At 42.3% G+C, this 16,111-nt stretch overlaps 1 protein-coding gene across 1 annotated transcript in view; it reads right to left on the bottom strand.

Moving 5' to 3' along the window:
- The window catches only part of HS1BP3 (HCLS1 binding protein 3), a 51,912-nt gene that overhangs the window by 2,762 nt on the left and 33,039 nt on the right, over positions 1–16,111 (bottom strand). The window contains exons 5-6 of the mRNA XM_072858486.1: positions 9,888–10,039; positions 9,251–9,386 (exon numbers count right to left, since the gene is read on the bottom strand). Coding sequence (XP_072714587.1) covers positions 9,251–9,386; positions 9,888–10,039 — 288 coding nt within the window. The remainder of the gene's footprint in view (positions 1–9,250; positions 9,387–9,887; positions 10,040–16,111) is intronic.

The following is a 16,111-nucleotide window of genomic DNA, read 5'->3' as shown; positions in this document are numbered from 1 at the left end:
ATTGATAAATAATTGTCAAGCAGTCAAAACCCAACCAGCAATCCATGCGGATCATCAGCTGTGTAATGACCAGCTACAAAAGTGAAGCCCCTGATTAAATGCATACCTCATATACGCTTACAAAATACACGACTTCCAAAAGGATCTACCCCTAACTGTAGCATACAAAACGAAGAAAGCTAAAGCATAAGAAGTGCAAGCAAAAACTTTTACATGGGGGACAAGGAACCAAAGATCAAGAGGAACAGCAGGTTTGTAATATGTAGGTATCTCCTTGCCAAACCCCAGCTCTAGTGTGATACACTTACTCTACGACTGTAGCGTCTTAAGCAGTGAAATGATTTAACTGTTTAGTTGTTTACAAGCACGGATATAAGAACTGTTTTTACCAAACTTCAGTATCAACTGAATCAGCCCATTAGGCTGTAACAATGCCAGCAGTAAAACTCCCTCTGCCTCAGCCAAAGGGTAGCCTGTCAGGGAAGCTACAAATGAACTAGGAGACAAAATTAAGGTGCAGGAGTTATTCTAAAGGGACTGGAATTTTCGTCGGTGCTAAAATTCCCTTCAAATAGTTTTACTTAGTTCACTTTTAGAGGACTTCTAAGGATAAGGAAGTCTGGTCAAGTGATTCTTAAACAAGAAAGAAGTTGGCAGCACATGTGCAGCCCATCGTCTCCCTCTGTCTCTGCTAGACTACATCAAGAGGTGGCAAAGTCCCTCCATCCAGGAGGATGGGCTGGATGCTCTCTGTTGGTCACAGCACCCATAACCATCTTGTGGCAAATGGCAAGGAGCAAATGGAGATGTGACTAAGGGAACAGATGACAGCTGTTTCTCTCTGGGAGGATTCTCTGAAGCTCCTCATTTAAGCCCCTAGTGACTGGAAGGGGTTTGCTGGAGCAGCTCTCCAGCAGCTCCACTCACTGGAACAGGATATCATACAGGGAGTCTAAGGAAGGTGCCTTTTAGTCTGTTCTTCTACAAGCCCCATAGGTAGGCAGTCCCTGGAGCATGAATGAGTCTCACCTCATTTCATGTCAGGCATTTTTTGGTCCTTCCACACATTTGTCTTTTGTAATTTGTATCTTCCTCACTGCCAGGCAATGAGGCCATCTTCGGAGGGTGGGGGGGGGGCGGTGTGTCATCCAGACCCCTGCAAAGCCACTGGAATAATTTATGTTGACCAAATGGGACTGTGATTTCTCCCTTTCTCTCTTTGTTCACTGGTAGCCTTACGAGAGATTCTGTAAATGCTTCTACCACACGGCAGAACAATTGGTGGGGCCTTCTGCAGACAGTTAAAATAAAGTAGGCAATTAAAGCAAAGCTGAGCTCTTCCGTAATTTGGAAAGTGACTTATTTGGGTAACTGGCCAGGACCATGGGGAACATGATCAACAGAAGAATCAATGTATCTGAGACACTTTATTGCTCCATCCCTAGTGCACATTGTTTGAATGTTAAAACCATAGGTACTTAAAAGAGCTCCAGCACCCTCAGCTAAGGATCCCACTATTATTAAGAAAAATTGAATCATTTCAAGGGTTTCTTTTTTATGTTCGCCCTTATTAAAAGCTGTGAGGAACTTATGACTGCACTGTCCAGGCTGAAACAAACTACACTCACCATGAACTGGCCATAAAGTGAACAAGGATTAGCCTGAATTTTCTGCTGTATGGATGGTCAGAACCCTTTAAGATAAAACCATTCTTGAAGTCAGATCTTTTTGTGACTCCCAAAGGGAATCTAAAAAGGATCAGTTTTAGCCAAGGCTAATCTTGTAAAATCAACTGCCCGAACTCTAATATCTAAAACTAGGAAATACCTAAACAGACCAACTGATGGACAGAGCTGGGCCACTGTGTCAGAGCTCTGCATCTTGAACTCTACCTTGTGGACTTTGTATTCCAGCAGGCAGCTCCTGCTGTTACCTCAAATTTCATGCCCCAAGTAATTCTGGAGATTATATTCTCTTTTATTTAGATAATAAGGTTTCTGATGTGTCTTAGTTTCCGTGATTCCCTGTGGGTGACATATCCCACCTAACTTACAAAACACCTTGTCAGTATATTTCTTCCTTCTGAACTCCTCATCTACGTAGAAGAAATTAATTTAATTTAAGCTCAGGCATTTTTGTTTGCTGCAAACTCTGATATCCAAGAGATATCACACCTGTGATCACATTGCCAAGACATGTTCTTGTTCTCTTTGCTGCGTAATAAACAAAACATGTTAGGGCTGGTATTTCTGAAGCCTAGCTTTCTTTAGCTGATCTGATGCCTCCCTCCTTGGCATAAACAAATGAATGAATCAGTGTCCATGTCATAAAGCTTTGGTCATAAATAACAGAAACCATAATAACCAGATGAACAGTACATACATATACATACAGATCATATGGAGGAAGCATGATTTTGAACTAGGTGCACTGCCTGAGAACTAGGTGCACTGCCCAGCAGGGGCAGCAGTAAATACAGCTCATTAACCTGATCATATGGTACAGCTTCCTGAATTCTCTAGTCCTGTGTGGCTCTATTTTAATTTCTGTGCTAACCACAGCAACAAAACCACTCAGCGCAGTCATAAAATACCCCCAAAAGATGAAGTCCAGGAGGTTGTGGGGTTTTTTTTGGGGGTGGTGGAGTTTTTTGGTAGTGTGCTTTTAGGCCAAAAATTCTGCAGGAGATGATTTTTCAAAGTCTGGAAGCTGATCATGTAAATCTCCTTTTTTTGTCCTGGATTTTTTAAAGACCTTGGCTAGACAGAAGTCTTTTACAGAGAACAGAGCAGGTAATATGTGGTCTTTGTCTCAAAACCTGCTTTTCAATGCTGCAGTGATAGGCAAACTGTTTGATCCACTGCCATTTGAGCATGTGAGACACAACTGTCTTTGGAAAACTAAAGAGGTAAAATGCAAAATGCCTCAGGCAGAGATAGAAACAAGGACTTCTATTTCTTGAGGAGCAAATGAATTGTTACAGTGCATAACTGTACAGTGCATAACCACCATATTTAACTCCAGGCCAGGAGGAGGAAGAAAAAAATCAAGCAACTATTCTGAAATAACAAGGAGATTAAAGGAAGAACATTTCCACCCCCATCCTCCATCTTTTTATAGACAATCAGGCAAAGAATCCATGTAATTAATCATTCTCTAATTAGTCTTTTTCTGTAATGGAAAAGCAGCGCCACATTGTTTAAAATTCCTGCCATACTGTTGTGCTGATTCACAGACTCTATTGGTGGAAAATCTCTTTGTTTCCAGACACAGAAAGAAATCAAAACCCTTACTGAAGAAAGGCTGTCACAAAGCCCTATGATAAGACTGCTAGCATGTGGACTTCAAGAGAGTAAACGAGTTCTGACTGGAGACAGACGCAGCTGCCATCGGAACATCAACATTTTAGATGCCACTTCTCTGAATCTGTCCTGTCTATCTGAACAAGATCTTTGGGACAGGAATGACTATGTGCGTGTATGGTATCTAGCACGATGGGGACAGTGACCTCTGCTTGCTGGGAATGCTCTAATGAGGAGAATCAGTAATGAAAGCAAGAGGCAAAGACTTGCATCATTTGCTAAAGTATCCAAAAGGATCATGCTTGAAGCTAGGTTATGCAACTCACAGCAGTTCTTGCAGAATCGACTTTTATCTTTCCCTATCTTCTTATCGGTGTCTTTATTTTGTCTGGTGTTAATTCCAAGTACAAGAGATACCTTAGTGAAGCCTTGGGGAGAGGTGTAATATCACATATATGACTTGGGAAAAGACTTGTGCCCCAAAACAGGCAGGAGGCTTCGAAGTAGCTGTTGACCATCACTTCTGCTATGGTCAGTAGAGACAGTGTGATGTCTAACAAGGCCCGCGGAAATTATATAGGCTGGCATTAACCACAGGAGTGCAAAGCATAGGGGGCTGTGTAGGAGGTATCTCCCCGCCTGCTCCTGCTTTCCCCTGCAATCCATTACAGGTAAATTCATACTGGTACTTTAACCATTGCCAGGAAATATGTCTGGACACTGGAACGTGAGAGTCTGTACTGTTGAAATGCTAGAAGAACCACTGGCACAGCTTTGGTCTGGGACAGATTAGCCCTCCTCCAAAAAACTCCCAGGCACAACTCGGAGCTGGGACAGGAGCTGGGACAGCAGGACAGGGACCATTCCCAGCAGGCAGCTACGTACAGCCACCCTGTTCTGGAGCTGGAGAGAGTCTAATAGCATGGATGCAGCCCGGTGGTGCTGTCTGGCCGAGGGCCAGAGAATAGACTCATTAGTACAAGTAAGTAAGTCCTACATATGCATATGCATATGCCCACAAGAAGCCCTCTGAGGAAAACAGCCTACTGGTTAGATCACTCACCCAGGAAATGAGACAATTCAATTACAATTTGAACCAGAGAGCTGGTTCAATTTTTCCCCAGCCTGAAGAAGTTCAAACCTCTCTCTCTTGCTTCCTAGAAAGTTCCCCAATCACCAGGCAAAGGCATAGCTGGGGCAGGGGAGAGCAGGCAGCTTTTGCCCCCCAGCTGAAGATGGTTGTTGAAAATGCAAGTAACCTGGGGCAACATGGTTGAAATCTGGTGACTCTCAAGCCTAAAAAAAGCATCTCTTGCTAGACTAGGAGAGACTAGGACTCTAGGTCACCTCTCTGCATTATTCTATACAACCCATATCTGGTGCTAGGGGTGGGGCAAGAACTGATGTTTCCCATCTGGCAGAAGCCTGTCTATTCTGTTGGCCAAGTTCACTTTGTGGCTCTTCCAGTGTTTGTAAGTAACGTCCCTATACATCACAGGAAAAATAAAAAGAACAACATAAATGCTTGAAAACCATCATGGAAAGTGCTCTTGGGCAGCAAGAAAACCCACCAAGAACTGGTAAAGGAAAGAATAGTTTTTTATTTGTTTACTGAAAGCTACTGCAGCCAAATCAAGGTTCTTTCCCCACAGTCAGGTCACAACAAGCAAGGGAAACTGCCCTAGAGTGGTCAGGAGATTTCTGACTCAGTTGTTGCAACCTCCTCTACCACCTGCCCATCAGCCAAACAACTCTCTGCCCAAAGCATCAAGATTTAAATCCTCTGGAGTTTCTCAAAGCTCTTTTCCCACCCATGGTGCTGCTCTCATATCCTCAGGACAGCAAGAAAGCTCTTCTCATCACGTGGTGCTGGAGGTGGTGTCCCATATGACTCCTGGCTAGTCTGAAGATATAAGTGTTGCGCTCTGAATTCAGCAGCTGCTAATGGACTACTGAATGAAGAACATACAAACTTTTTCTGCTTCAAGGGTGGCAACAGTTCCTTGGCAAACTTGAAGCTAACAAACCTACTCAAGAAGCTGTATGCACTGAATGTTGTTTATAAATGGCCATTGTTAGGACGTGGTTTCACAAACAGCTTCAGCCTCTGCAATGTAATGCTCCTGAAAGGGTCATCACTTGCATCACTGATGGCACAGCTCACAGCTCTAAATACAGATCAACCTGTAAAATTCATCTTTTAAGGGCATGGGCAGGATGATGCAGCTGTAGCACAAAGGTAAGAGCTGGACTGTCCCTTTCAACACCAGCAGTCTTAGATCAGCATAATCCTAAGAAAGAATACACCAGGTCTACCAGCACAGGGCAGCAGAACTGGGATCACGCTGCTGACACTGTTCTCAGCACTGGAAAAAGACAAATCTTATGCTGACAGCTGCTTCCTTCCAGTTCAACTCCTTATTCATTATCAAAGGTGAAGTTAATTAAATCTCTCCTAAAAAGCTGCTCAGACAACTGCGATAATTATTTCAGTCTAGGATGTGTGATAATTTATGTAATTCTGTGGCCCGCAGAGCTGCTGCAACATTCACAGGATCAATTCTAGCATTGGTTTTCCACAAAAACCTGATCCATCACAGCAGGCAGGCACAATTTAGATTAATGAGGCAGAAGAGGTCGACTGCAGTCCTGCTCCATGAGAACTTAATTTGCACATCTGTGGCCACTGGGTGGACGGCAATGAGAAAATAAGATGGCATGAGAATCCACGATGGGAGAGTTTGCAGGATACTGATTTCTGCAGAAGCTGACTTCTGTCTCTTGCTTAAATGGAACTCGGACCTGAAGAGGAGCTTTGAGAGTGGAGGTAAATGGCTGAATGCATCCAGAAGGAATCTTTATATGGTATGATGTGATCCAGGAAAATGACAGGAGAAAAAGAGAAGCCTGATCCTAAATCCATTCCCAAGGATAATTCTTTTAACATCTGGGAAAGGGTTGATCAGCTGCCTTTTCATCTCACTGCAGTTGGTCACCTTGCACCTTGGGTGCCCAGCAATGTGCCAAGGGTGCCAAGCAATGGGGCCCAGGACTTCTCGGAAGAGCCTGGGTTCCTCTGTATCCCAGTGGTGAAGAGATAAGCAAAAAGACTTGGTTACCTATCCCTCCCTTTCTCAAAGCACATCCCATGAAGGAAGAGTATGATGTGCTCCTTTTTTCCTGAAGGCAACATGATGGGACTTGACCTTGCTGGTCCCTACCACAGCAATTTATCTCTTTTCCAAAAGTTCTGTAAGGACATGCAAGTACAGTGCTCAACAGGCACCTCACCGATGTATTATGACAGACCTAGTGGTATGAAAGACTGCCTGCATCTACAATGCCAGTGGTTAGAGTGAGGTAGCTCACCTAGTTTCTCCATCACCATCACTTAATATTTGTTGGTAAGCCAATAAATTAGTAACCAGTAAAAGGCTGGTCAACGGACAGGAAGAGGGAAGATATTTGTTTGAATGGACATGGGTATTTTGCCATAAAAAGAAATCTTTCATTACACTTACAAAGCATTGGTTCTTCTCAAAGCTCAACACCTGTTAATGTAAAGTAGGTGATTCTATTTAAAACAGTAATTCTCATTTCATTTGAGCAGGTATCCACAGAGAGCAGAGTCTTCAGTTTGCAATGAGAACGTTTATCATATTCTGTTCTCCCTCATGTTGTGACAAGCACAGCCCACACACATTTTGCAGACTCATTTGTCTCCATAACAGTCTCTTCCTCAAGAGCTGAAAGTCACTGCTGTGCTGACAGCACTGTGGTGCTACTGCTGCTACAACCACTCACGTACCATAAAGATCACGAAGGACTTGGTTGCTCTTGTGTTCTGCTCTGAACATCTTCTTTTTCCCGTCTCCCCTTTGGAAGAAGAAGGTTCTGCCTTCCTCTGCCTTAGGCAGTGCTCTCCTATCTCTGCCCATGACTCACTGGAAAATACATTTTCCAGTAAGTCAGACACTTCTTGGATTTACCACATGCATGCGACCAGATGATGTGGTACATGCAAATGTACACTACATAAGTCAAGAGCTACCACATCTGCATTATTCACCTAATCCATCCATCTACAGTGAACATGTCTAGGTTTCTGGACCTACCACAGACCGGCTGGTGCATCATAGCTCAGGCCGGTCTTAGGTCTTGACAAAATGTGTCCAGGCAAATCTTCTGTATGGTATAACAGAGTATGTCCAACAGACCAAGATGTTTGCCAGTTTTCCTCTAGTAGCTTAGCCAGCTCTAGCCCACTAAAGGAATGGGTTGTCACAGCTCCTGCTTTGATCTGAGGGCTGGGGAGAGATTTCTTCAGTCCCCTTTGGGAAGGGAGAGGGATTGTCACAATCTACAGGGCAAAGGCAAGACTTACTCTTAGGCCTCAAAATATGCTCAAGCCCCCATGCCAAAGAGATTGCAAGGTTCAGCTAACATTGAACATTTCCTCTCACCACAAAGGGTCACTGCCTGGAAAAGAGACTGTGGCACCACCCCGCAAGAACATGTAACACCAGTCTGGTGGTAAGGGAAGGTGGGAGATGATTCAAATGCTGCCTCTGCATTTATGAGACCTGACAGTTCTGCTAAGGCTTCCAGCTGAACAGAAAAAGTACATTGCGTATAACCACTTGAGAAAGTTCAGATACAGGATTTCAGGTGACTGCAATGAATTTACATAGAGGCGAGTGAAGTATTCTACTAGGTTAAAACAGCACTGCCACTCCTTTTACCCCCTTTAACAGCTTCTCCTTTACCCCAAATCGCCTTGCATTTAGTTCACCAGCTTACTCTGAAAATATTGCAAGCACATATGTGTTTGCTCCCAATATACCACAGCACTAAATCAGGTCATGTCCTGCCCCATCAGCTTCTATAAACATCAGGTGGGCTGTCAGGATGTAATGCAAGATGGCACCCAACCCAATTTAACCTTTGTTTAAATTAAGTCAGGTATTACCGCTGAGATAGCTAGCACTTTTGCATGCGTAGAAAGCAATAGCTGCAAAACTACCTGCTTCGGGAGAGGTTTGAAACCACACACAGATTCTCTCTCCTGGGTTTAGTACCTGCTGCGGAAATCATACATCCTAACAGGAGCTGGCTGGCAAGAATTAGCACCTGAAGCAGGTTGGCCTCATCATTCAGATGCCAGCCTGAGATCCAGAAGGCATGAATTTGACTCTTTACTGATGCTGGTCTCTCTGAGCATTGGCTCCCTGCTTGATCTCTTGAGGATTATCAGTGCAGGCAATCTAGCCGTGTGAGGGAGATGTCAGGAATAAAACACATTATGAGATTATATGTTCCAGCACTACACTATCAAGAGGGCAGGTAAGTCTAAGAGCAAGTACATTATTCCCTCCTGTAACGCTGAGCTCCGGCCCTCCTTTCCACTAGACTAAAAATTAAATGCAGGGTAATAGAGATTTTAATGAGCTGTGGAGGTGTGCGCAGGATTCCTCCTGGAGTGTGCATGGAGATCTGTGAGCCACCAGCAGAAAATCATTCCTCTTGTGGCAAGAGCCCCTGATTTCAGCTCACTGAAGCTGAGTTCCTCTTTGCTTCTGGGCTTTGTTTCTCACTTTTTATAATGGCAGTCAGTTCTCACCCCCTGTGGATTGCTTGCAGAAAGCAGAAGTGTCATGTTAGAAAACAAAGACTAGATGGCATTCCTTGGGCCTTCAAGACCCTTCCTTTGGAGTCACAGAATAATACCTTGTACCCTACCTTTCTCAAAGGGTCTTCCTAATTCCCTTTTTAATGTGTTTGATTTCCAAGCTCCATGACACATATCTTACCTTTTACTTGTAAGTACAAATACTGATTCACAGTTAGCTTTCAAAGTATTTAAGCTTTGCCCTCAAATTCATCTCTTTTGAGGTCCAAATAAGTCCTCAGATCACCTTCATCCTACATGACAGATTTAAGATGAGTACCTCAGCAGTTTCTCAGTGTCCTCCTCAGGACCCGTGTTCAGCACATACTCCCTGTTCTTACAGGCAGCTGGTAGCAGTAGTGAGTCACCCAGTCTTACCACCCCACCAAGGTCTGGATCTTCAAATAATTTCAGATCTAGAAAGGGGAACCAGAAAATGCTGCAGTTAAATCATGCTCCATAACAGAATACCTGCATTAACACTAGCTTGTAAATCTGTCTATTGGGCTGAAAAAAAAGATCATGTAGACAATTCTTTTTTTACAAGGACTTCCAATCCACAAAGTGCAGTGATACTGTGCACTCTCCGGACTTGGTAACTCCGCTTTCTTCTTGCACTCAAAAGTAGGTCACATTACTCTTGCTAGTGTGGCATGAGTGACTGTGGGACAGCCAGCTCCCACAGACCTAGAATATCCCAGCCCAAAATGTCAACAGTGAACAGCTATGGGAACTACAGGTCTTATTTATTCTTTCTGAATGATTCTAGATGATTCTGCCCCAGCTGAAGATTTGCCTTAACATTCCAAAGTCATTATTTAGCCTGTATACTCTGTTCCACTACATTTTAAAAGCTCAGTTATACAGATGCTTTAGATAAAACAATCTGTGTATATACAAATATAGAACAGATTTACTCTCTTTCATCTTCTTTCTGGGACCAATTGATGAGAAATCTTTTTCTAGGCCAAAGAGTCCTTCATCTGGATCTACTTCCTCTTCAAAAATGGTTAATCTGGGCTTCTCTTCCTTGGTTGGATGAGCAGATGCCTTCTTTGTTTTTTTAGTTCTAAAACATAAGAGACAAGAAAGTCAGCTGCAATTCTTCATTCAACAAGAAAGATTTATGGCTAGAAAGTCTCATAAGCTGAAAATGGAGGCTGGGAAAGGATTAAAGAAAGGTACATAGGCATCTGTTAGTCGCTGGCAGGAACAGGATATTGATCTGGAGGGACTATTGGTCTGACATACTCTACCTGTACTCATATTTTGTATTAAGAACTATCAAGGAACCCAATGGGAACTGTAAGAGGGTTAAGAATGCTGTACCGTGCAAACTACCACTCAATCACATTTGTTTTAAGCAGCTTACTCCTCCCACACAGAATGCTTAAAAGGAGAAAGAAGAGCAGTTCCAGCAACGCTGTCACAGACAGACAGAAAGGGGATGGCTTGAAAAACAAAGTGCAGGTTGGACCATCACAGTGATCCCTTTGGACAGGTTTTTAAAAATCTTTTTGGCTCCATTTCCTTGTCAGTGCTTGCTGTTGTTTTTGACTACTGCATACTCCTTTCATAAAGGTGTCAGACACTCCCCTCATCCTCCTCCTCAGTGGCATGATAGGAAGACTACATCACCTTTAAGTTGAAGCAAGCAGGGACTGGAAGATACGTGGTTGGATAGACTGCTATTTGCAGAATTTACAAATGTCACTCAGTACTTTCTTGAACCAAGGACAGTATTAGCTTCCTCTAAATTTAGTGTTCTAAAAATTTGACAGTGGGACAAAGTTAATTTTTAGGCTGCTTCTCAACTCAGTGGAAAGAGACAGACATCTCCATAGGACAATTAATCCCATCTATTTTGAACACTGATATTTGGATCTCTGAAGATCTCCTCCTCTCCCCCTGGCTAGAGAAGGAAGCCAAAAAAATAGTTTGGATTAGAGGCCTTTGGATTTGCACCTGGCTTAAACAAGGAGAGCTGAATCCCCTACCAAGAACAGTGAAAAGCGTTGTGCCTCATGCTGTCATATCTAGGAGTCACGTTCCACTAGCTGAAGTTACAAGGCAGCTTTCACAGTAGGGCAGCTTGAGTTATAAGGCAAACCAGATGGCATAAAGGAGAAAATTTAGAGAACAGGACAAAAACCTTCGGATGAAAAGTCCAATTCTAACTAAGCCAAAAGAGATGCATTCCTTAGGACAGCATGCCCTTCCTAAGAAATTGCCATATTTCAGAGATCCTTACTCTTAGCGGTCATGGCCTTGCAATTTCTAAGGTAGCCCCTCTGAGTGCCTCTTACAATAGAAGATCTGATCTTCTCCTTTGCAGAGAGCAGGTCAGGTTTCAGCCTAGAGCAAACCCAATTATCAGCACTTAACATGCCACAGTCATCAAAAACTAAGAACAAGGTCAAAAGATTACACATACATTCCAACTACATTAAAGAATCTTGTAAAATCCTCTTCCAGTTACAGCTGCACACAAAAGAGTGGAGTCCAGTTACTTCCAGTTATTTTCACAAGTTTAGTCACCAAAATAGAACTCATGGATGATATTACCTTGCTACCACCACTTCATCTCTTAGCAATGGGAAATGCTGCACTTCAGAGGCCTAAGAGCAAGCCCCATGTAGAACTTAAATATAGCCTTATTTGGAAATATACCCTATTCAATATACGAAAGGTATCTGCAGTTGTCAGCGACTAATTTGCTGAACTGTTTATGATACAAACCTTATTTTTAAAGCAGGAGAAACTTCCATGGCTTGCTTTATTTCACATTTACATTCATTATGGATATGCCTTGAGTGACTTCTGAATTTGAGCTACTTTTGAAAGGTCAGCTCCAAGGAACTGCCTCGAACTGAAGCACTTGTAAAAGAGCCTTCTTGCAAAATGTGACAAAATCTGAAGTTATAATATGTACAAGCCAGACAGCTTTCACCCAGGATTTCTAACAAACTCAAATTCATTGCTTTATTAACTGTGGTAAGAAATCTATCACTCAAATGAACTATTAATCTATCACTGAAATGAAGTATTAAAGGAAAAGATAAAAAATGAGAGCCATTATATTTAACAACAAAAACAGAAGAACAGTAAGACTGAGTCTTTCAGAGCTGACAAATTGATTAAAAATAGAATTAGTAGACACAAATAAATCCAATCTACTGGGGAAGGAGCAACCTTTATTTGCATAATTCATGCCTTGCAAAGTATTCTTTGAGAAGCAAATGACAACATAGATGAGGATTTGCCAATCTACAGAACACCAAAAAGTCTTTGACAAGATCCCTTGTCCATTCAGAGAGTTACAACAGCTGTCCTGATCCATAAGAGCCTGTTATGCCACAGGTACCTATGTACATGAGCCAATACATTTCTAAGCAACAGGTCTCCACCACAGTGAAGCTAATAAGGAGTTTACTAATAGTTAGCTAAAGTATTTGCAGCAAAGAGTACCAGAACGGTGGGAAATACCAAAGAAAGGTATAAAGAGTGTCATAAAGAACAGCATGTAAAGGAAAATTAATTGAACTGAAAGGTCTTGGTAATAACCCTCTGTTTAGTCTAGCCATCAAAGTGGCCCACTTACACTGCCTCACTTTTGTTTTGCCAGGGGACTCCATTGGCAGTTACAGGGCGTGGGGCCAAACCCACAGGGCTTGACTGCTACCAGTAGGAACATGAATAAGTTGTTTTTCTGCTTTCAAGTTGTTTCCCCTCACTACCCTTCTAAGGAAGCCACAGTTGGACTGCCATGTAATTCCAGCATATCCATACAGGGACTCTGTTGAGGTCAGTCTCTAACTGGGAAACAGGATTCCCACGGTTCTGTATTTAGCTGTGCCAGTCCAGGCTGTGCACTGCTGAGCAGAGGTTAAGGGATGAGAAAGGGTGTGTAAGAAGTTTTGGAGCCTGTCTGAGATTCTGATTTCACAATCAGCTTCAGCTGGCCTGAGTGTCTGTCTGCCTGCCCACTCATCCTCTTTCTATATATTCCTATCTCCCCATAAGCAGTGGACCAGGGACTTAGCTGCAACTGAGCTGATCGTGAAGCCACATGCTGGTAGGCATGCAGAGGAGAAGCTGCAAGGATAGCTAATTCAATGATCATGATGTGCCAGGGTGCAGTTAGCTGGTGCAGGGATGTAGAGGCTTTTGGGAAGACAGAAATGAAGAAACATGTAGTCTCCCAAAGTATTACCATACTCAAGCCCTGCACTTCATTAGCACCTTCTTCATACATCACACTCACAACTCTGGCATCTGACGTTTTGAAACTACCTGCATCCAGCTGGCAGAAGACGACCCATATAATTGCTATTTCTTTGTTCCTGAAACAAGTGAACCTTGGAACATCACTCTAGTGAATTTTTAAAATCTTAACAAAAAACAATCCAGCCCTAAAGATGATGTATCCTTTGTTCAGCTGATCCTATTTACTCAATTGAGCTCACTGACTTCTATACACGAAGCCCTGCGAGAATGACTCAAATAACGCTACCATCTTCTGCTCTGAGTCCAAAAGGAGTCAAACTGTCTCATAAGTGACTGTAGATAAAGACTAGCCTCCCAACTGACATGAACCAAAACTGGATGATCAAAAATTAGAGTATATGAATCCACCTAGTCAGGCTGCTGCCACACTTGAAAATCCAGCTGAGACTCCTGGCTCCCAAATGATTCTCAAATCACCCATGAAAATGTCAACAAAACCTGTATGCAGAAGACACCTACTTTCAAACCTAACCCATTTTGTGAGCTCAATTCTCATGTTATTGTTTACAGACACAATGTAGGTCACTTGTTTGGCAGCCTCCATGTCTCACTGGCACATCAATAATGCAGAAGAGCTTTCTGGTCAGCTGTAGAAAACGGCGATGAGGATGACTAAGACACTTCAAAATCAGAAAATTTCCAGACCTGTGTATGTCATAGCTGTATTTTGAAATACTGGATCTCCAGACCTAACACTTGGTGACACATAGCTTAAATCAAAGGGCATGTCTACTGTGCTCAATACAGACAGGAGTCCCTAACCCATGCTCACTACGAGGTTAAAATAGTGAGTGTAATTATTCAGAGTAAGTCTAATCTCAGCACACAGAGAAAAATTTTCAGAACTTATTATTCTGAAAATATGATCATCTCTTTTTTATAGAAATAAGATTATGCTCCAGGAAAGGAATGTTACAGTAATATTAAAAAAGACTAACTCAGAATATATTCATATTTTAGGTATCCATGTGATTTTACAAGGAAAGAGCTCACTAACATAAATGGACACCCCAACTCCCACAAATCTACGTTCAGGCTTGAACAAAAGAACTACTGCTAAAATAGCAGCAATATTAGCACATCTTCTTCAAAACCATTTCTGAAAAACAAAGAACCTATACACTAGTTCATGCAGAAAACAAAATGTCATCTGCTGCTTTCTTTTCATTCAACAGTGCTCATTTTCCAAAGCCGCCTGATGATAACAGACAGGACAAAAGGGGTCATTCTCATCCGCTTTGGGCAAGGGATGCTGAATAGAAATTCTAAGCCCGTCAGCTCAACACAGCCTGACTGCTAAGCGTTAAGCAACTGTAACAAGCGCTGGCCGCAGGGATATTTTACCTCACACAGTAATCTTTTTTCTTGTGGACATCACAGTAACTTACAGTGTTTTAAATGGCCCTGGCATATCCCAAAATAAGATAATGCATAATAGATGGAATAAATGTCCTATTAGAAATCTTTTGGAAGAAGAGCATTCAACTGCAGGCAAAGTTTCTCCCGCTGCAGCCTCCAGATAAGGCCAGCCTTGGACTATTGTTCCAGCAGAGCAACAGATGGAAAGAAAGCCTGAAGGAACAGATTTTCAAGAGTTCAGCTCCCATCTAGGGACCTGCTTTTGTGGAGAGATTTTCTGAAGGGCTCAGAACCCAGAAGTACCTCTTCTTAAAAGAAGCCAAGCCATTTTTATAATCTGTCCTTAAGCTTTTTGATTATATCCTTTTTCAATATAATTTGAAAACAGATGACAAGACCGTAGACGGCCAACTTTTGTTTAGTATACAGCTCATTAGCAATAATCATAATACAGAAACATTTCCTAAAAAGTTTTCAACTAAATAACTAATGAAGTACATAGGCACTCATATGCCTGGCAAGGGAACAAGGGTTACAGAGCAGATTGCAAAGAAAGAAAATTAACATAAAGGAAATTTCTTTATTGTTTTCCTTTGGTTTTCTAGACTAAACCAGAATGTGCGACTTGCTGAAACAAGTTAAGGACAACAAAAGACAAGTTTCAAAATGTAATCCTGACTAAATTAAACCACAGCAAGGACACTGGTCCAGAACAAGACGGGCATAATAAAGTTGCCAATAATGAAGTGAAAAAGCCAAAAATACTCACTAGTATTTTGGGTTTCATCTGCAAAGCAGCAGAATGGTACTTTCAGAGTTTCTGACAACAGTGAAATAGTTCTTAACCTAATACTCATGTTAATGATGCACATTTTCAAATATGCAATACCAGATAACACGCACTAACGTGTTTTGGAAAAAATTGGCCAGGCATCTTTCTGCACCCTGGATGTAACTACTCAACACATTTTAGAACTTCAGGGAGGTTACAGAGGGCTAAAAATAAAGCTATTTTGGAAATTAGAAAAGTTAGAAAAGTACAACACAAAGAAGCATGCGCTGGTGAGTGTTACCTTGATGCTTGGTAAAGAAAGGCAAATAATCAGATATAATCAGTAAGTAATTAAGAGAACATTCATTACTAAAGTCTTGACAAAATCATGCTGCTGTTTTCCTTTTATGAGCCTACAGGCTTGGTCAGTAATGGTATCTTATCCAAGGACTGACATAGCAGTCCTGAGACTTCCCACTGTTTTCTTCCAAAGCAGGACCAGGACCAGGACTCCCTATCCTCCAGCTCCTGTGGACAGGGATCTCACTGCAGCATTGCAGGTATCTGCTTCTCTGTAGAGAGAGAGCCTGAGCTATCTCTGCATTAACTTAGGCACTCAGATGCCTCAAGCAAGGAGGGATGAAACCAGAACGCTCTCTTTCTGGTTCTTCTCCATGGCTTTGGTGGGATGAGGAGGAGACAATATTATGTCTTGCTGTTCAG

Source organism: Ciconia boyciana, chromosome 3, assembly GCF_034638445.1.
Source record: "Ciconia boyciana chromosome 3, ASM3463844v1, whole genome shotgun sequence".
In the NCBI taxonomy this organism is placed as follows: Eukaryota; Metazoa; Chordata; class Aves; order Ciconiiformes; family Ciconiidae; genus Ciconia; species Ciconia boyciana.
Note: the sequence above shows the minus strand (reverse complement) of the source record. Positions and strands in the feature narration are given on the sequence as shown.